Raw genomic sequence first — 22,385 nt, forward strand, 5'->3', positions numbered from 1 at the left:
CTAAAATGATAATAAAAAAATCATATGCCAACTTTTTTGTGTCGACCAGTTGAATGTTGAACCCTGTCGACCTAAGTCACTGTCGGCCAATTAACTGTCAACCTAATGTCCCTTTCAACCGATTGACCCTGTCAACATATTGAATGTCGACCCTCTGGGTGTTGACCTATTGACTATCTACCTTTTTATTGTAGACCTACCAATCCACACCCCATGAAATTGAAGACACTGGTATCCGAAATGAGTAATGGTGTGCACACACGTAGCGATCAGCCAGCGATACGATATCGCTGGCTGATCGTTATGACCCTCCCTGGTGTGCTGGATGATCGATACCTACTTACCGACGACTATAGCGACCCGCAATCAACGATCGCGGGTCCCTATAGTAACCTGCTCGATATCGAGCAAGTTGACCGGCATGCACGGCCAATGGACGATCTCGCTATCGTCCATACGTGGCCACGCATCGCTGGTCGATGGTAAGTTGGTAGGGACCATTTAAATGAGCAATCTGAACGATAACAGTAACGATATCGATATCATTATCGTTCAAATCCTTCTTTTAAATCGCTAAGTGTGTACGTACCATTACTCTTATCTGAATTTATTCAGGGGGAGATGTATCAAACCGTTGACTTGGAGATGACTTGGAGAAGTTGCCCATAGCAACCAATCAGCTTCTAACGCACTTTGTAGACTGGGCTAGCTAGATAAATGAGAACTAGAGGTTGATTGGTCTCTATGGGCAACTTCTTCATTTTATATCTCTCATTGGTTTACACCCCCTCCTCAGAAAGAAACACCTAAGAATTGAAACTTATCATGTTACAAATAGATATGACAAGAATGGAGAAAGTGGTGATTATGGTAAATCAGGGAGTGAGAAAAATAATCAATAATCCATGAAAACATAGAAGAAGAAAATTCTTTCAATCCAAATTCACGAGATGGTCAAAAAACTAGTGGGTGACTTTTACCTTTTCCTTCTTTATTCACAACGGTCATGTCGGCTTTGGCTTTGGCAAAAACTTCCAACACCAAGTCATGTCCTAACTCTGCGGCTTTCATAGCTGGAGTGCGTCCTTTCATGTCCTGTATGTTAGGATGGGCTCCAATGTTAAGAAGGAAGTTACACATATCAACATTATTATCCACAGCGGCAATATGTAGTGCTCCGTCTCCATTACGTGGCTCGGTGAGGTTTATTAGGTCCGGGACTCCAAGTTTAACAAATTTTTCTACCTGGACTTTGTCTTGATCATGAACACACTGAAGAACTTTGTAGACCTGTAAGGTTTCCAGTCTTCCATCAGCTATATATGTATCTGAAGCCATTTGCTGTTGAAACTTGTGTATATCTGTAGCATTGCAAAGATGTTTAATTAGTTGAAATCCATGCTTCCAGGGGCACTATAATAAAACAATTTCTATTTTGAATATAAGGTTGAGTTGTGTAAACAATGTGTTTCTATCTGTTTTAGTCAATCATTCTTTATGTAAGTAGAATATTTTTTTTACAGCAACTGAGACCATACTGTATGTTATCTCATATGCTCATGTTTAATATTGTGGCAATAAGAAACTACGCATGCACATGGGGATACAATTTATTTCTGAGTTTGGACACAGCAGCATAGGCATATTTATAATGGGAGCAGAGTGTGTGGCCCTACACCACTCGTCCTGCACCAAGAGCATACCTACCTGGTGCCGGAAAGCGGGTTCCCCTTCCTATATCATCCCAGTGACATCTACAGATAGATGGCACCGCAGCGTGAAAAGAAAGGTTCTGGCACTGTGCTAGAGATTTCGCTAACTTGTGCGCATGCATCATCTATCTGAATATTACTGGGAAGATGGCACTGTGTAACGCTGCCAGACAGGGCTTATTAACACTTGAGGCGGCCCGATTCAGCGGGCACCCTCATCTGAGCAACAGGCCCACCCTTACTTCTCCTCATCCTACCGTGTGCCAGCATTAGTGACCCCCATATAATACACGCAGCGTTAGTGGCCGTCATACAGTTTAAACAGCATTAGTGACTGCCATATAATACAAACAGCAACAGTTACTGCCATCTACTACAAACAGCATTAGTGACCACCATATAATACAAACAGCATTAGTGGCCGCCATATAATACAAACTATAATACAAACAACATTAGTGACCCCCATATAATACAGACAGCATTAACGACTGCCATGCACTACAGACTGCATTGAACTACATTACATCTCTCAGTCTCAGAAAAAAACCTTAACACAATATATCTCCGATCCGTAGCTTGCGAACAAACACGCAGCATCAGTCGCACATGGAACATCGACCTTCTCCGCAATTCTATGGTTGCTCGGAATGGCCATCGATACTAAGACCCCAGAGCCTTTACCACTGCATACGAAGACACAGTCACAGGCTGTGACACCCCCAAAAATGGTTGTGTCGCCACTCCCTGTTACCTCCCCCAAACGATTGCTGTCTGTTAATCACTCTGCATCTAAATCCACACTGCGGCCGATGTCACAAGACCATTGCGGCACATGCGCAGTGCGGCTCAGACGCATGCGCACTAGACAAAACATCACCCATTTGCAAAAAAATTCATAAAAAATAAGAGATATTATTATCACTATTTCTGCGAGGTCCATAGGGTTCCACAGGATACCTTGGGGAATAGGCATGGCTATGTCCATCGGGCACCACACAGTTAAATCTTTCATCCCAGGATGCACCGGGGCCCCCTCTCCTATACACCGCCCTCAGGCCAAGGCACCTTCAGTTTTAGTAGCAAGCCATAGGCCGGAGGAGGAGAAAAACAGAGAGAAGGAAGTCTGGAACACACAAGATTCACAAACTCACAGAGAAGGAGACGGAAAACCGGTGACCAGAACTAAACTCATCTGAAGCACAGGTGCGACAGGATGGGAGTCATGTGAAACCCTATGGACCTCACAGAAATAGAGATAACAAAAGGTAAGTTCTTACCATATCTCTTATTTTCTGCAGCAGGTTCCATAGGGTATCCACATGATACCTTGGGGATGTCCCAAAGCCCGAAGGAAGCATCCTGAGAGGCAAAGGTATCAAAAGTTTAATACTTGACAAAGGTATGGACAGAGGACCACGTGGCTGCCTTACGAAGCTGAACAGCCGAGGAGCCACGGTGAGCTGCCCACAAAGGACCTACAGACAGAGTAGAATGAGCAGCAACAGAGGGCGGTACTAGAATGCCCTCATGAGTGTAAGCCTCAGAGATCACCATTCGAATCTACCTCGCCTTCTGAAGGGAACTGGAACGGCCCACGTAAATATGGAGAGCACGTACCACATCCAATGAGGCCCCACCTGCTGAAAGGTCTGGTGAGTTAAAGTCTGGTAGTATAATTTCCTCATTAATGTGGAAACTAGATACCACCTTCGGAAAGAAACCAAGGCGAGTCCTAAGAACCGCCATGTTTCTGTGAAAAATTAGAAAAGATGGGGTGACAAGAGAGAGACCCCCAAATCTGACACCCTTCTAGCTGAAGCAGTAGCTAGAAGAAATACAGTTTCGCTGTAAGCCATTTGATGTCTACTGAGCCCAGGGGTTCAAATGGAGGTCCCTGGAGAGCCCTAAGGACCACAGCCAAAACCCAAGGAGCCACTGGAGGGACAAAGGGAGGCTGAATGCGAAGGACACCCTGCATAAAGGTGCAGATATCAGGAAGAGGAGCAATCCCACACCGAAACCACACTGACAGTGCGGAAACATGCACCTTAAAGGAGGCGAGGCGGAGACCCTTTCTAAGCCCGCCTGCAGGACAGCCAGAGCCCTGGATATCCGAAATACCTGGGGATCATACCTCCTGGGGCGGCACCAAAGTAGGAATGCCACGCCCCGTGGGAAATCCTGTCAGAAGCGAGTTTCCGAGCTCTGAGCATGGTGTTCACCACAGAGTTGGGGACCCCTTAGTCCTTAGGAGGGATGTCTCAAGAGCCACGCCATTAAAGACAGACAACCCAGGTCCGGGTAAAGGCAAGGACCCTGAAACAACAGGTCTGGACGTTGAGGCAACAGCAACGGAGTGTCGATGGAGAGACTCCAAAGAGCTGAGTACCAGTGACGTCTGGGCCATGCTGGAGCCACCAACAGGATCATACCCCCTTCATGACTGAACTTTTGAAGCACTCGAGGAAAGGAGAACGGAGAAAATAGGTACGCAAACTGGAAGGTCCACCGTACCAACAGAGCGACTACCAGTAGAGCCTCTGCATCTCTTGTTCTGGACCCATACACTAGCAGCTTGCGGATGTGTCTAGAGACCATGCGGTCTATTTCTGGAAGGCCCCACTTGTCCAATAGGATCTGAAATACCTCCTGGTGAAGGGACCATTCCCCTGAATGCACATAGTGCCAGTTGAGGAAGTCTGCTTCCCAGTTGAGGACTTCCTAGGATGAACACTGCCGAGATGGCTGGGAGATTGCCTTCCGCCCAAGTCAGAATGCGGGATCTCTCTTGCAGGGCCGCCTGACTTCGAGTTCCTCCTTGACTGTTGATGTAAGCCACAGTAGTGGCGTTGTCTGACTGAATTGCACGAGCTTTCGGTGCAGACTGAGTCTTGATTGTTGCAGCGCTCTAAACACTGCCCGAAGTTCCAATATATTGATCGGGAAGGCAGACTCCTCTGACTTCCACTGTCCCTGAAAGACGTGTGGACCTGTCACAGCACCCCAGCCCCGAAGACAGATATCCGTCGTGAGGAGGACCCAGTCCGGGATCCAAAAAACGGGCATCTCCTGTTGAGATGAGACGTCTGTAACCACAAAGTTACAGACAGTCGCACCTCCGGAGAAAGCACCATCGTCTGTGTCTTTATCCGATGGGGTAATCCATCCCACCTGGAGAGAATCAACCTCTGCAGAGGTCTGGAATGAAACTGGGCATACACCACCATGTCGAACGTCGACACCAGAGCCGTAACTAGACTTTTTGGTGCCCTGTGCCAGAAAGAGCATTGGCGCCCCCTAATTTTTCAAAGGGACATAAAAGGGCCATGGCTTCATGAGGAAGGTCCAGGGAAGAGATAGGAGAGGCCAGGAGATGCTGGGGATGAAAATAAGAGGAAGCTACAAGCAAGAAAGATAATAAACAGAAATTTGACAGACCCAAACAGCGCCCCCTGACCGGTGGTGCCCTGGGCGATGGCACCGGCCACACTACCCTAGCTACGGCCCTGGTCGACACCATGGACCCCAGTAATCAGATCACTGAGTGAATGGACACTCAGCAACCCTGGAGACAAGTGCGTATCCTTGTCTGTAACACAGAGATCTTCTCTACCGTCAAGAAGATCCTCTGCTGTTGAGAGTCCAACAGTTCACCCAGACGGATCATCCTCTGGGATGGAGTTAGGGAGGACGTCTTCCAATTTATCAGCCAGCCGTGGGTCTGCAACACTGAAAATGTCAGTTGCAGATGGCTGCAGAGTACTTCTAGAGACCCTGCTAACAGTAGAAGGTCATCCAGGTAGGGTAGCAGGCGAACCCCCTGTAGCCTTGACCACCATTACCTTGGTAAACACCCGTGGTAACGTAGAGAGGCCAAACAGCAGAGCTTGAAACTGGTAATGGTGGTCTAGTACAGCAAATCTGAGGAAACAGTGATGATCCCTGGCAATAGGGATATGCAGGTAGGCATCCTGAATATCGAGAGACACCACAAAATCCCCAGGTTCCATAGCTAATATAATGGAATGCAGAGGCTCCCTCTGGAACCAAGGGACCCTTAGAACTTGTTCAAGGACTTGAGGTTGAGGATAGGGCGGTAGGAATAATTCGGTTTTTGAACCAGAAAGAGGTTGGAGTAATAACCCATTCCCCTTAGGGAAGACTGATGAGAAGGCATATCCCTGAGAGACCACTTCCCTTACCCAAGTGTCTGCGGTGATCTAGCACCAGCACTGGGCGTATTGCAGAAGCCGGCCTCCCACCTTGGGGTCCCCCAAGGGGAGGCCCGATCCATCAGGCTGAGGGTTTGTCGTCACGCCTAGCAGCCGGACGTCTGGTGCTCCAAGGCTGTTTCTTGGGCTTGGCAGCCTTTTTGGTCCCTGAGGGTCTTGGAAAGGACTGCACCTTAGGCTTACCTTGTGGACGATAGGGCTGAAAGAACGAGGTCCCAGACCCAGATGGAGCCGGAGTTGAAGGCAGACATGCAGACTTGGCTGCCGCCAGCGTATTCACAATTTCGTCCAAATCGGGGCAAAACAGGACCTGACCAATATAAGTTAAGCATTCCAAACCCCTCTTGGATTCAGCATCCGCCCTCCAAGAGCGTAACCACAAGGAGCGGCGGACGGACACCGCGGAAAACCTAGAAGTCAGAAGGCTCCAATCCAAAGCTGCTTCATTAATGTACGCAGCGGAATCTCGGAGATTGCCCTCTAACACTACCTGTTCACTGGTAGCCTCCGAAAGGGATGCTTCCAAAGCGTCCGCCCATCATTCCATGGCTCGAGCCACCCAGCTTACTGCCATAGACGGTCTGGAGTAAATAGACTTAAGGCACACTTCCCCCTTATGGTCCGTAGCATCAGTCAGGGAAGCCTGGGACTGCATAGGTAGGGCTGAAAGAACCAGGTCCCAGACCCAGATGGAGCCGGAGCTGAAGGCAGATATGCAGACTTGGCTACCGCCAGCGTGTTCACAATTTTGTCCAGATCGGGGCCAAACAGGACCTGACCAATATAAGTTAAGCATTCCAAACCCCTCTTGGATTCAGCATCCGCCCTCCAAGAGCGTAACCACAAGGAGCGGCGGACGGACACCGCGGAAAACCTAGAAGTCAGAAGGCTCCAATCCAAAGCTGCTTCATTAATGTACGCAGCGGAATCTCGGAGATTGCCCACTAACACTACCTGCTCACTGGTAGCCTCCGAAAGGGATGCTTCCAAAGCGTCAGCCCATCATTCCATGGCCCGAGCCACCCAGCTTACTGCCATAGATGGTCTGGAGTAAATAGACTTAAGGCACACTTCCCCCTTACGGTCCATAGCATCAGTCAGGGAAGCCTGGGACTGCATAGATAATGTCGCACTTCACTAAGCGCATCACATGAGAATCCACCAGAGGAGGAGACTCCCATTTGGTGAAATAATTCCCTGCAAAAAGGGGTATGTATAGGCTAGATGCTTTTGAGGTTGAAACCATTTCCACGGAGACTTCCATGCCTCCTCTAAATGATCTACTGGCTGACCAGATAGGGGAAAAACTGCAGCAGCACCTTTAACATCCTTAAAGTAAGCATACATAGGCTGAGCCGTGGGGAGGCTGTCGTCTGTAATTACCATGGCCATACGGACTGCTCATATGAGGCCCGGAATGTATATCTTAGACTTAACCTCAACTTCTGTCAGACAAATCCATTAGTTCACCAGTATCTGACGACATGTTATCCTCCTCATACTGTGTAGTCGGGGGTGACAATAACGGTCTCTTAGCAGCAGTTCAGCAGTTCTTGCAACCTGTCTGTTAGGGTCTGCACCGTGGCGGACGGAGAGTTCACCCAAATAGGTTCCGCTTGGGAAATAGACTGTTGAGGGGGAAATGTGCTAACACCATCTATCCAGGGACCCCCAGTACGGGGGACGGGACTACCGCCTGCTGCATGAACCCCAACTGAGGGAACGCAGGGGGAGCAGACAACCGATCCACTAGGACATGTAACGCTTGTGCAAAACAAGCCCAGGGAGGTTATTGTGAAGTGCTGGGTACGGCAAGATTACCAGGAATGGCCAAGCATGCAGTGCATAAACCATCCTGATGTACAACCCCCTCTCCCACACCTGCTTTACACCTGGAGCAGGAAAACAGGAGAGGAGCACCCATTGATATATCCTGGCATGACATATTGGTATGTGACCCACCACACAGTAAGAAATACTGCAAACTGTGAGGTAAATTCCCACCCTGACAGCACTACACCGTGAGGGCTGAGAGAAAGGGAGAAGGTAGTGGATAGTAAAATGGCTGACAGTAGAAACACAGGCAGACAGCGCTAGCATAAAGTCACATACCTGCACAATCTTGCAACACAATCAACTACACAGACCTACAGTCTGGTAGGAAAAGCACTACATACACTGACCTTACTTTGGAGGAGAGGTATGCAAGGGGGGGACCCGGGCTCCACACTCTGACACCAGCGTGTGCTCAAAGAAAATGGCCACCGGAGAAGACAGAGGAGACGGGCCCAGGAGGAGGATAGCTGCCTCAGCCCGCCAGACCGCAGTGGAAAGGCGCTGAGAGCAGCGGGGGAGAGGCCTCCTGTACGCTGCAGGAAAGGCGCTCTCCCCTGGCAGGTAATTAACCCCTGGGATGCTGAAGCACATTCCGCAACGCTCCAGCCCCGCATCCCTGGTGGTCTAGAGTGAGCACAGGCTCAGTGCCTGGCTCCACTATACTGCTGTCCCCAGGGAGCCCCCAGCCCTGGGGACAATGGACTGTGTATCAGCGGGTGCCTACTGCAGACGCCCGCTGCTTACCTGAGTTGCTCCCCCTGCGTTCTGGCCACAGTCCAGGGCTCCCCGGGGGTTCCTGCTAGCTGGAACCCCCAGGCGCCCGCCGAGTTCCCCGGATCAGTACTGGTGGTCGGCGCCGGCGGGGGTGTCGGAGCGGCAGCAGGGATGTCCGCTTGACTGTCCGTGCTGACCGCTCTTGATGATCTTCAGGGGCTGTGCAAGACAGCCCCCCTTTGCAGTGACCCGACTCTGGCCAGGCACCTACTCAAATTGAAGGTGCCTTGGCCTGGGGGCGGGGTATAGGAGCGGGGGCCCCGGTGCATCCTGGGATGAAAGATTTAACTGCGTGGTGCCCGATGGACGTAGCCATGCCTATACCCCAAGGTATCCTGTGGATACCCTATGGAACCCGCTGCAGAAAATGCATAAATGCATGCACCTTTGCATCAAGCCCTTGTCTGGTCTTGATTTGTGCTTCATATATAAAATACAAAGGAGATTTATCAAACCTTGGAGAGATATAAAGTAGAGAAGTTGTCCATAGCATCCAATCAGATTCTGTCATTTAATAGACTGTGCTAGATACCGTATATGAAGGTGATTGGTTGCTATAGGCAACTTCTCCACTTATCTCTCAAAGGTTTGATACATCTCCCCCTAAGATCTCAGTAATATACAGAAAGATATGCACATTCCAATTCATACTAGCATATCCCACTGATATATATTGGCTAGAAATGCCTTTTGCCGACCTTTCTGTGTACAGGGCAGTGTACGTAATATTGTGCATGCAGTGCAGGGCGGGTGATCTGCTGACCAGCTCATCCAAAAACATACTTGGTACACATTCCAATTTTTTTTTTTTTTTGTACTAGTCCTGATAATTCTATTTTCTTCTACAATCAGAAGGCGCTGAACCAAAGTCCTTGTTATACAAAGATTTATTCTCTCTTTGCCATCCTTTGGCATGGTAACCACGGTTTGCATCAGTTGGCATGTGCTGTCTATGGCTTTTTGGTCATTGTGAGATTCTCATAACTGGCACAGTCCAAGCAGAACATGCCGTACGTCACCAAGGAGACGGAGACACTAAACTGCAGATGCTTCTTAGGACATTTTATTTGCTGATCTCTGCTTTGACCTGAGTCCTTTTAACCTGAACTTCATAGAATCGTAGTTTAAAATTAAAAATAATTTGCCTCCCGAATTTGATTGAGTGAACAAGCAGCCCTCCCAATTCTTCTGCTGGGTGTCTATTTATGAAGCGTTGATAACCCCTTGTCTGCCTTAGGAATGGATTATCACTGCTTTTTATGCACAGCAGCAATGTGTGTGTGAAAGAGGTAGAAACAGTGCTCAAAGTGGTAATTTAGAGGTGGGGGTATGGAGATTGAATCCCCCCCTATGGGCCCCTGCTTCCATATCACCCCATTGTACTTCTAACCCCCCCCCCACACACCCCCCTCACCCTTCTCCCTGCCTGCTCCCCTCTCTCACACCTTGCTTTTACTGATTCCCTTTCTCTTTCACCCCCTACAATAGTTATCCTGTCTCCCTGTCTGCCCCTCTCTCTATTCCCTCTCTCACACCCTCCCCTCTCTCTAATTCCCTCTTACCTGCGCTGCTGGAGTGGAACCACCGGGATCCTCGGGTCTTCTTCACTGCAGTTTACCTGGCGCCGCTATGAGCCAATGAGAAGCCATTTGGCAGCTTCTCATTGGCTGGCGGCTGCGAGCCTTGCGATTGGCTGGCGGCCGCGAGTCCCGCGATTGGCTGGCGGCTGCGAGCCTCGTGATTGGCTGGCAGACGCACAGTACGTGGTGCTTACAGTGCAGCCGGGACCAGGTACTTTGTCCCGGCTACATGTCAGCACCTCCACTGCCGCGATTGAGATGTGTCCCCTGCGGGAGACACATCTCTACACATTGCTGCCACTGTTTCAGCGCTGGGATCCCATACTGGATCCCAGCGCTGGTGCATTCTCTAAAATGAAGTGGGGCCGGGAAGTGGTGGTATGTCATACCGCCGTATGCCACCCCACTTCGACCACTGGGTAGAAATATATATTTGTCTATCGTGTATTGGTTTTAATGCACTTGCTACCATTGGGCCTGATTCAGAGATGTACGCTGTAGCACAGCACGCAGCGGCATCACTACAATATGCAAACGCATCTTGAGTAGACGCATACTTACTGACTTTCTGGCAGCCCCTTCTGGGAGGGGGCAGAAGGGAGGGTAGGGGCGGCTTCAGTGGGCGGAGCGGGGGCGTGCCGGTGTCATTGCAGCCCCGCCCACTGCTTTATAATGCCGATATTACTGCCATTATAAAGCAGGGGGTAGGGCTACGATGATGCGATTCAGCGTAAATCACGTCATCACACCCCTGGACCGCCAACTTTTGTGGAGATCGCGGGGGGCCAGCCGCCATTCCGGCAGATCTGCCTACTCTTGCGGGGTCCCGTGAGCGGCACCCGATTCAGGAGGCTCCCGGCAGTCCTGGGAGAGAAGGCAAGTACGAACAGACGCCTCCTGCCAGGTTCTCTGATCCGCTGCTGCCGTCCGGTGTGACCATTGAACATCTGAGTAAGCCTCAGGTTACTCAGGATGTCTGGTGTAATCACGCTGCAGAGACCAGGATATCTGCGTCAGAAGACGATGACCCTGGCCTCGGCACACCTCGAAAACAGGGCTGACAATCCCCCATTTTTAGAAATGCAGCCGTCACATCCTCCTCGCCGCTCCCAAATGGGCGCAGCATGTCAATCATGCTTTTGCTTAGGGGCACTGTGACCGTCGTCGCAGACACAGATCGCAAAACATCAGAGTTTGTGTACAACTCTGAATCAGGCCAATGGTCCTTTATTAAGATGTGAACCGACCCCCGTGTTTTGGTTTTGGATATGGATTAACTTTCTGGTTTTGGTTTTGCAAAACCACCACACCAGTTTGCTTCTTATACCCCTTTCAGACATACGACCCGGGAAATTTCCTGCTCAGACCCGGGAATTTCTCCTGTGCAAATTCCCGGGTATTTGGTCGAGACCCCCCTTTCCCACTACAGCATCTACCCGGGAAATTCCCAGGTAGACCCCTTTCAGACAAGAGCAGGGGTTTTTTTTAGATTACCTGCCTCTCCTCTGCTGTCTGCCCCTCCTAGCCTATCCCCTCTCTGGCTGCCGCTGATGAGGTCATCAAAATGCAGCAGGCAGCCGGCCAATCCCAATCCAGCCATTTTTTTACATTTTATTTTATTAACAAAATATTTTATTTTATCCCCTATTTGCCGGCCCCTCCCCCCCAATGGGGAAGAGATAGAACCCCTTGCCATTAATCTACTGCCCTGGTGGTCCAGCGGGAGTGCGGGCGGCCCGCTGTGCCAGAGACCTGTCGATGGTCTCCAGCGCTGGTGGGTGTCCCTGGCTCTGGCTGGGGTCCTCTGTGTCGCGATCTACAGCGACACAGCCATAGGCGCGGGGGATGGTGAGCGGCAGCACTGAGCGTCCTATAGGATGCTCTGCGCTGCCAACTCAATGTAAAAGCTGCTTGGTGCAGCCCGGGAATAGTAAATTCCCGGGTAGCACCATTCAGACATAAGCAGGGTAATTTCCCAGGACTGGTCGATTCAAGGGTAACACATTCCCGGGTGGGTACCTTTCAGACATATGCGGCAACCCGGGAATTTGGCTGAGGCAGGCCAAATTCCCGGGATTTTCGGCATGTCTGAAAGGGGTATTAGTGAAGCCAGTGATACAAAGAGTACCCTGCCTCTGAATGAGCTGGCGTTTGATGCTGTTCATGCTGCTGGGTGTATTGCTGCTGAAGGCAATACGCCCACCAAGTAGGCTGTCTTTAATCGCTTGTCCACATATCTGTGGTTAAGTGGACAGTGGGTACAACGGCATTTTGGAGGCCACTAATGAAGTTTTTTTAACGTCCAGGTACAGGTGGGGAATTGATTTTCTAGTAAAGTGGAAACTAGACGGGATTTGGTAGTGGGAACACAGGACCTTAATTAACTGTCTAAAGCCCACTGCATTAATGGCGCATATTGGACGCACGTCTAATACCAGCATAGCTGATATGGCATCAGTGATCCACTGTGCAACTGGGTGACAGCTGTCATACTTGCTTTTTCTATCAAAGGATTGTTTATTATTATCAGTTATTTATATAGCGCACACATATTCTGCAGCGCTTTACAGAGAATATTGGTCCATTCACATAATTCCCTGCCCCAGTGGAGCTTGTGATCTTAGGGCCTGATTCAGACCCGTTCGCTAGGCTGTGGTCGCACGTAGCCTGCCGATGTTTACAATCTGCACATGCATATAAGACGCAGTGCACGTGCACAAACTAGTCCATGCAATCGCACCCTGTATACAGACGCTCCACTAGAATGAGTGACAGGACGTACCATTTGTGGGTGGTGACAGGGGGTGGTAGATGGAAACTGGGGGTGTGGTGGTGCGAACGCAGGTGTGTCTGTGAGTCTGAACGCTGTTGCAGGGGCGTGCATAATTAAAACGCAGCGTCAGCATACACGTCACATGGCTGTATTACACACAGCAGCACTCGCAGTGCTTGCGATAGGCTATGCTCAGCCACAAGTGCTGCGAATGGGTCCGATGGTACTCGATGTTACCGATTGTTTAATACACTTCCTGGAGATGACGTATGTTAGTAAGGGAAAGTGGGCATCTTGTGACAGGCTGTTGGGTGTCTAAATACATACCGCGATTGCACGGCAAGACATGGTGGGCGTGCTGTCTTGCTAGCGATCGCAGGACTTGCATACTTTGGCTGCATGCGAACGTATCCTAGCGAGCGGGTCTGAATCAGGCCCTAAGTTCCCTACCACATGCACACACAGTTACACACTAGGGTTAATTTTTGTTGGGACCCAATTCACCTACCAGTATATTTTTGGAGTGTGGGAGGAAACCGGAGTACCCGGTGGAAATGCATGCAAGCACAGGGAGAATATACAAACTCCGCACAGTTAGGGATGTAGTGGGAATTGAACCCACGAGCTCAGTGCTGTAACGCAGTAATGCTAACCACAACACCGTCTGTGCTGTTCAAGTCAATTGTTTTTTTTAAACTACTACTAGTAGTAGTCTCCTTGGTCCCCCTTTTTAGATGAAGATCCAACCCCAGCAGCAGCAGCAGGCCTAGTGCTCAAGGATTCTTCTGAGGAATCCTACATAGGGGAGGACTCAGTTAGCATTATCAAATTGGATGTAGGACTACTTCCAATCATGACTGAGGATATTGATGATGAATGTGTTGGTGGTGGAGATTGTAGGTGCATGGATCTAGCAGAGAGAAGGGAGCTAGCTGACTTTGGCCCTCATTCAGAGCCGCTCGTTAGCGGCAGTACGCTCGTTCCGAGCGATGTTTGCACATCTGCGCATGCGTACGCTTTTTAGTACGCATGCGCGAACCAGTCAGTGCGGCCGAAAATCGTTTGTACGCTATATAGCGAGTGCCTGCTATTTTGAGTGACAGAATGAGGCGTATGTGGGTGGTAACAGGGGATGGTGCTTGAAAATGGGGAGTGGAGATCCGAACGCAGGCGTGCTTAAAGGTCAAAACGGGCGTTTTATGGGTGTGTATATTTAAAACAGCAGCGTCATTGACCATGTCACTGGGTTATTTTAGAGCCAGAACTGCTCGCAAATTTGTGGTAGCAAACACCAACCACAAGAATAGCGAGCAGTTCATACGCTGTTCGATGTACTCGATTAATCTAATAAATAGCGGACATGACGTAGGATGCGTGCGGCCAGGGGGCGTTTTGAACAAATAAACGAGCGTATGTTTTGCTCGTTCGTTCAGACTTAGAGGTGTGAACAGACTGCAATGTGCGTACGGATCATTTGAATAGCCACCCCTTGTTTTTAAACGAACGACCGCAATTAGCGAACGGCTCTGAATGAGGGCCTTTGGACTGCTTGTTTTTTACTTTTTTAGCATACGTTTCTGATTTTGTCAAAAACCTTTCATGCACGTGCTGCAAATGACGTAACAGGGAGGAAGTTCCTAGATGGTTAAAGTCCCTACCTCTACTTACTGTGGCTTTACAAACGCTAAAGATGGCAAGACAATTGTTATCCGGAATTTGGGTAAAAATAATTCCACATATAAGAGGTGGATTTTTTCATCATGTGCCCAGGCATATCAGTGGCCTTCTTCTTATTACAGGTAAAAACTGCTTCCACTGGTGCCAGTGGCGCTTCTAGGGGCAGGCAAGCAGAGCTATCACAGCCACTGGACACAGGGAGTGGATGGACGCAGCACAGCAGCAGCCACTGGAGGTGGAGAGGATGGACACGGCACAGCAGCCACTGGTCACAGGGAGTGGATGGACACAGCATCAGCCACTGGCGGTGGAGAGCATGGAAAAGCAGCAGCCACTGGAGGTGGAGAGGATGAACACAGCACAGCAGCCACTGGTCACAGGGAGTGGATGGACACAGCATCAGCCACTCGCGGTGGAGAGCATGGCGGTGGAGAACAGGGACTGGAGTACACACAGCACAGAAGCAACCACTGGAGGTGGAGAGGATGACACAGCACACCAGCCACTGGACATGTTAGCACAGCACAGACTGGAGTCAGTGTGAAATGGCACCCGAATCACAGCGGGAGGGACTTATAGAATCCAAAACCCATGAGAATCCGACACTGGGATGATGATGTTTTACCTCGATTTGGAATCCGAGGAAGGCGCCAAAACCCGAGCCAACGCTTGGATTTACTCAGATCCCGAAAGTTCGGGTGGACTCGATTTTCAGAGCCCGCACATCTATATTTATTAATGGAATAAAATAACTGATTTTGGCCATAACAGTTTATGCCTTGGCTTGATTTCATCATCTGTTTGTATATTGTTTTTATTTTCTGTAGTATCTAATATACTATTAATCAGAAAAGAACAGATATGTGTTTAAAGCACACATAAAAGTGAATTGAAAAACAGGGACATACAGATGTGTCCTCACTCGTCTTTGCTGCAGTCACGCTAAACAGCCTCTCTGGCGCGCCAGGTCCTGTGATACTCTGCTAGCGCTTTTTGTTTTTACCGAAAATGTGTCTCAGTTGCAAATCAAAGCAACTAGGAAGCCCCAGGAGACTGTGCTGATTAATTTGATATGCAATACTTCTTAGTCTCTCACAATAAGCATGCAAAGTGCTACGATGCAACGGGCGCAGCTTTTCCCACGCCAAATTCTGTTTTCAGTTTCAGTTGCACACAGATATATAAGTGTCACATGTCAAATTAATCAGCATAGTCTTCTGGTGCATCCTAGTCGCATTGCATTTTCGGCAAAAAGACGCCCGATGCTTGCATAGTTGCACTGGACCTGACGGCTCACTCACGCCAGATATATCGCGCAGCATGGCGTATTGAGGCTAGATGAGCAAGGATGCATCTGTATATGTTACTTACATTTAATCAGGCCATAAAATTTACTTTATACTTTTTCTTGGGTCCTATATAAAGTAAAATAGTAATAGGAACGTATACCCTTTTATAATAATTTGGGTGTATCAAAAATATGAATTCTAAAAAAATAGTATCACGAGTTAGAGATTTTGGGTGGGAAAAGAATGGGCCTTTTTTGGGTAAACTGGGACAAATGGGAGCTTCTGACATGCTTCCAGATACCCTTTGGCTCACTGTGTCGATAACTTTGCAGAGAGTTGATCGCTGGCACCAAAACATTTCCCAATTCAGGTTGTTAGAATGAATTTACATAAGAGATTACTGTATAGAACACATGAACAGTCTGGGGTGGCCGGCAATCTGTGCTGAATGAGGAAGTACACGTACACATTTAACATCAGAATGAGAAAACACACATTCAGCAGAAGGATAAGGAAGCATATAATCAACCGAATAATAAGGAAGCACTTATTCAACAGAAAGATGAAGAAGTACACATTCAACAGATGGAAAATACATGTTAGCCCAGGACATTACGTCATAGTTAATGAGAAGTTCAGGAACTGAGGGCCTAATTCAGACCCGGAAGCTAAGCTGCGATCGCACGCTATGGCCGATAGTCGCCTGTCTGCGTATGCGTCGAAGGCGCGTGCATGAGCCAGTCACTGCAATCGAGAATCGTGCGCTCGTAGTACACAGACTGAGCGCTACTTTGAGTGACAGATAGTGCCGTTTGTGGGTGGTAACGGGAAGGTCCTGGAAAACGAGCGAGTGGATGTGCGTTCTTTGGGCATGGATATTTAGCATTGTACACGTCACCTGGTTGTATTTCAGCCTGCAGTGAACGCAGTGCTTGCGGCGGGGTAGGGTCTACCTCAAAGGCTGCGAGCAGCTCCGATGGCTCTCGATGTTACTGATTAATCATACACTTCCTGGAGATGACGTATGCTAAGAAAGAAAAGTGGGCGTCTTTACATCGGCGTGCAATCACTCTGCCATCTCTCTCTAAAACATAGAGGGTGTCCTTAAGCCTGGCCGTGCGTTCGCGGAATTTGCATACCTGGCCCCTGACGGCTGCGAAAGTGCGCTGCATTGCGTCCGGGTCTGAATCGCCCCCTGAGTTCCTGCACAAAAATAGCACTGCCTTTGGGCAAGTTAGGTTCACATACAAATGTGTCCTCATTCACCTATTCTTTCTGTGCCGTATGGCGCGAAACCCATGTCGAGACTTAGACACAGTGACTGCTGGAATTTTGTACTTTTTCCTGCATTTAGCGACTTATTCTCATCTTAGCCGCATATGAAGTCACTTATAATGTACTAGGCACTTAGGATTAGTATTTTTGTCACAGAGGATTTGGTATAAAGTTGTGTGGCGTGATTCATGTCGCGGGCCATTCGTATCGGTCTTCCATCTTTTGCTTTTTTTTAACCAGGTTAGCATCTGAGTCGCACACAGCAGCTGCATGCAATGCCAACACCATTTTACACGGTACCCATACGTTGTCATTTTGTCATATTAGCAATGTGCCGTGATGCATGGCGCGGCTTAGTTGCAAAGTCTGTGGTTCGCCAAAATGGGCTTTTTAGTGCAATTTAAGGGCAGGTCTATGGTGACACATCTGTACTTAGGGCAGAAGTTCCCAAACTCTGGGCCTGATTCAGAGCCGTTCGCAAAAAGCGAGCGCACGCTCTGAATCAGGGCTGCCACTTTTTTAATGAAAACCGGCCTCCTGGCCGCTCGCTTAGCTGTGCTTGACCACCCACAGCTTTTGCGAGCGGCCAGGTGATGGTCGCGACCATCGGGCTTGCGACAAGACCCTTGTGGTAGGGTCTTGTTCCCGCAAGCCCCAGTGAGCTTCCTGCTCTAATAGAGCAGGAAGCTCAACTGCTGACATCACGAGTGATATCAGTAGGACCGCCCTCAAACGGCAGGCGTTCTTTCGGGAACGCCTCCGTTTGTCCAGCCACCCTCCCTCCCTGCCTACAAAACGGGGCGAGCTGTCGATCAACGTCGACAGCCGCCCCGTTTTGTTGTGAGCCTCGGAGCGAGTGATTTCTTGCTCACTCTGGGGCTCGTGCACGCGCAGTGCGCACGCGGCGAGTGTGCACTGCCCGGCCATCGACCCGCTTGCGAGCGGGTCTGAATCAGGCCATCTGTCCTCAAGGCACCCTAACAGTCCAGCCTTTAGGACCGTGTATGCATGGGAACCTCTGGCTTAGAGGAAACTAATTCACTGAAACATAGGGCAGCAAAGAAATGACTACATATCCAGAGCTTTATAGATTATAGATGTGAAAACCAAAGTGAGACACCTTTGGAGTGATAATGAAATTCCGTTACATTAGACTTCAATGTCAAATCGAAATAGAAGAGAAAAATGTAAATTATTCGTTTTTGTAGTGATTACAGTTGCATTATTCCGCGCAACCAGCAGATGACGCCACTGTATAAGTAAAAATAACACAAATCATTACAATTTACTTGATGGCCGAAAGTATGAATAATATGATACATCCATCTGCACAATACTAACTACATCACAGCTACATAAAACTAGACAATATTAGATAATATCAATAGAAATCCACACAAGTTACTCTATAAAACACACCCATTGTACTTTTAGTTACTTTAATGGTTCCATATATAATAGTATGTATATCACTATTGGAATGACTAGTTCCAGTCTCTAATTAATCATCATAGTATACTTATATCGGTGTATGTACAGTGTTTAATCCCACTATGTAATGTAATAGGAGTTGTCCGTCAGTGTACGGTGTCAGTAGGAAGAAGTACCTGGTTTGGGCGTAGATCAGTCTGTGTTCCTGTACATGTCCCCCAAACTCTCCCTGCCAGGCCCCACAGGCAGGAGATTCCGTGGCCCTTAGCGGCATCTGATCTGACTCATCAGGAAGGACGCGAAGTTCTATCTCCATGGTAACCGTACAGTGCTAGTTCTGCAAGGCTCTTGTGAGCATGTGCGCCTACAGTCTAACCTGCGCATGCGCGAGTGCCGTATGTGTGAGGAATCTAACAATAAAATCTGCCTTTCTCGTATATTAATCCCGGGAAATAAACGTTTTAATTGTATACGCGTTGGTCTGCCTTGTCACTTCCACCCATTGTCAGAATTTGTTCTTATTGTGGCACAGCACGTTTCTGTACAAGTAGCACATCATGCAGCAGTATATGCAATTTCCCTGAGCTCTGCGGAGAAACATATCATCTGTAATATCACTAGATAATAATAATTGCACATCTATATTACTGTACATTACAATTAAATTTTATATGTTCTTCGTAAGAGAAGGTGAAATTGAGTTGCACTATTGTGCTCTTTTTCACACAAAACTATCTGTAAATAGAGGATTGCATAAAATAGTATAGTATAGTCAGTGACAAACGCAGGATTTCTAGAGGGGGGTTCCAAATGCTTGATTTTAGATTAGTGTGGCCAGTCCATGAAGAGGGCAGAATTAGTACTTAACTAGCTTTAATAAGCGTCATACAAAGTGTATTGTGTGTCATAATCCCAGAATATACAGGACTAGCAATCACAGTAACCCATTATATGTGTCATACATAGTGTATTGTGTGTCATAATCCCAGAATATACAGGACTAGCAATCACAGTAACCCATTATATGTGTCATACATACTGTATTGTGTGTCATAATTCCAGCATATACAGGACCAGCGATCACAGTAACCCATTATATGCGTCATACACAGTGTATTGTTTGTCATAATTCCAGCATATACAGGACCAGTGATCACAGTAAGCCACTAGATGCCTGAGCTGAATGTTTTTATTTTAGATGTGGGCACCATTCTAGACCATACTTGCCGACTATCTGGCTGCTCCTTCCGGGAGGGAGCAGCCAGATTGGCAGAACAGGGGGCGTGGCCAACAAAAGGGGGCGTGGTCGGATTGGGCTGAGGTCATTTTGCGGTTGTGACAGGGGCGGGGCTACACGATCGCGTCATTTTGGCCCCGCCCCCGGTACACTGCCGAAAAATAGGCATTGTGAAGCAGAGGGCGGGGCCAAAATGAAGCGATTCAGCTGTGGGGGTTTAACAGGTATTGGCAGGGAGACAGGGGATCGGTGGCAGATGGGAGGCTTGCCTGCCTTTCCGGGGGGGCGGGAGCTGTACCCATTTATCGGGAGGCTCCCACCTGAATCGGGAGGGCAGGCAACCCTGTTCCAGACTATTGGAGAAAGTCCGGGGAGCCTGGAGGAGCAGCAGAAGAACCTAGCACTGCCCTGGACATATATGTACATATTGGGCTCTATAGCAGTACATCCCTAACAGTGCATATTTTCCAGATCTCCTAGTTGGTGCACAGATTATTTATTACTGGCTGATACATGTTAAAAGATCCACAGGTGGTGCTAATTATTTCATTTGTGATACTGAGAAGAACATGGAGCACTAGTAAAATTCTATTATATTACTATTTCTATTGTGGTCATTGGGCCTGATTCAGAGCCGCTCGTAAGCGGCCGCTCGTTCGCTCAGAGCGATGTTCGCACATCTGCGCATGCGTATGGGTCGTAATGCGCATGCACCAACCAGTCAGTGCGGTCGGAAATCGAGCGCTCGCAAAATAGCGAGTGGCTGCTAATTTGAGTGACAGGATGAGGCGTTTGTGGGTGGTAACAGGGGAAGGTGCTTGAAAACGGGGAGTGGAGATCCGAACGCAGGCGTGCCAAACGGTCAAAACGGGCGTTTTAAGGGTGTGCATAATTAACAAAGCAGCGTCATCGACCACGTCACTTGGTTGTTTCTTAGCCTGAACTGTTCGCATGATTGCGGTAGGAAAATCCTACCACAAGCACTGCGAGCAGTTCAGACGCCTTTCAATGTACTCGATTAATCAAATAAATAGCAGAGATGACGTATGATGCGAGCGGCCAGGGGGCGTCTTTACAAAATAGCGAGCACATGTTTCGTTCGCTCGCTCAGACATAGAGGCGTCAACAGACCGCAAAGAGCGAGCCCTCAATTTAAATAGCCGGCCCCTTTTTCTGAACGAGCGAGCGCAAATAGCGTCCGGCTCTGAATCAGGCCCATGGTGTGGGCTGGGGAGGGGGGTTTCCAGGCAGCTGGAAACCCCCCCCCCCTGCATTTGCCTATGATAGTGCCAGAAATTCAATAAGTTCAAGGCATGTGTGTCAATAATAATCATAATTTTTCATTGGGGAGTGTTTGTGCCATTAATGCACTAATAACATCACTGCTCTGGGGGACATTGGCATAAATCGCTGTCAGTGTTATGTTTGATGTGGCTACAGCACTACGGGCATCATTTTTAACAATGCGCATTTTTAATGCAGATCTGATCTTTTTTTTATTCCTAAATTTTGCTACGTGAAAATTTCTATTTTCACACAAATGTAGTAATAAACTGTTGTAGGGACACCGGCTCCGGTACGAGCCTGTCCGGACAAAGAGCTGGAAGCATAGTGGTGGCTTACGCATGTGTCATAGAGGGCCGATGGGGAGAAATCTGGAGGATCCTTCTCCAGTCCGCAAAGTAGTAGCCCATAAGCTACTATAGGCTGACATTCCGAAGCTTGCTTAATTCAACTGCATGGTAACTTCCATAGCTCCCTATCAGGGCAGCTTTGCGGTCAGAAATGGAGGTATCGCTGCATACTGTGGGGTCTATTTACTAAGCAGTGTTAGGAGACAGAGTGAAAAGTGATAAGGTGCCAGCCAATCAGCTCCTAACTGTCATCTCACAGTTTCAAAGACAGGCTGTGTTTGAAAAATGACAGTTGGGAGCTGATTGGCTGGCACCTTATCACTTTTCACTCTGTCTCCTAACACTGCTTAGTAACTAGACCCCTGTATATTGGAGGTATATGCCGCAGTTCCTCTCGTTAAATCCCGGGATCCTTAATATTTGCAGGGACACCCTGAAAAGTGAAAACGGCTATTTTCTGGGGATATCCCACAAATATTGTTTAATAAATATTTATTAAACAATATTTGAGTGAGAGAAAATAGGAGTGTAAAGCTGGGTACACACAGGGGCGTAGAGAGCCCTGCCGGGCCCAGATAAAGAGCGGGCATGGCCTAATCGCGAGAGACGTGGCCACGCCCCCTTGACAAAAAACAACAACACACACTTCTGCGGCGCTGCACGCTGGGGAGGGGGGCACTGTGAGCATACACACTGAACCAGGGGCGTATTAAGAGAGGAGGGGCCCGTGTTCACTCCCCATTGGTGCCCCCTCCTCTCTCCCCGGCTGCCATCAATGAACCGACAGCAGCATTAGAGTCCGGGCACTAGAGTCTACTGCGCAGCAGACATTTTCCCGGTGATCTCCTTCTGCACATGTCCAAAACGCCGGTAAAATGGCTGTGGCGGCCATTTTCCAGGCATTTTCTGCAGCGCTACTCCGTGGGACATCG

General features: G+C 48.6%; 1 protein-coding gene across 1 annotated transcript in view; it reads right to left on the reverse strand.

Annotated features, from left to right (window-relative positions):
- The window catches only part of ANKEF1 (ankyrin repeat and EF-hand domain containing 1), a 36,745-nt gene extending 17,909 nt beyond the window's left edge, over positions 1 to 18,836 (reverse strand). Inside the window, exons 1-2 of the mRNA XM_088478083.1 lie at positions 18,759 to 18,836; positions 981 to 1,413 (exon numbers count right to left, since the gene is read on the reverse strand). Coding sequence (XP_088334209.1) covers positions 981 to 1,338 — 358 coding nt within the window. The 5' untranslated portion in view covers positions 1,339 to 1,413; positions 18,759 to 18,836. The remainder of the gene's footprint in view (positions 1 to 980; positions 1,414 to 18,758) is intronic.
- Positions 18,837 to 22,385: the final 3,549 nt, after the last annotated feature.

This window comes from Taudactylus pleione, unplaced genomic scaffold, assembly GCF_031769625.1.
Source record: "Taudactylus pleione unplaced genomic scaffold, aTauple2 ptg000206l, whole genome shotgun sequence".
In the NCBI taxonomy this organism is placed as follows: Eukaryota; Metazoa; Chordata; class Amphibia; order Anura; family Myobatrachidae; genus Taudactylus; species Taudactylus pleione.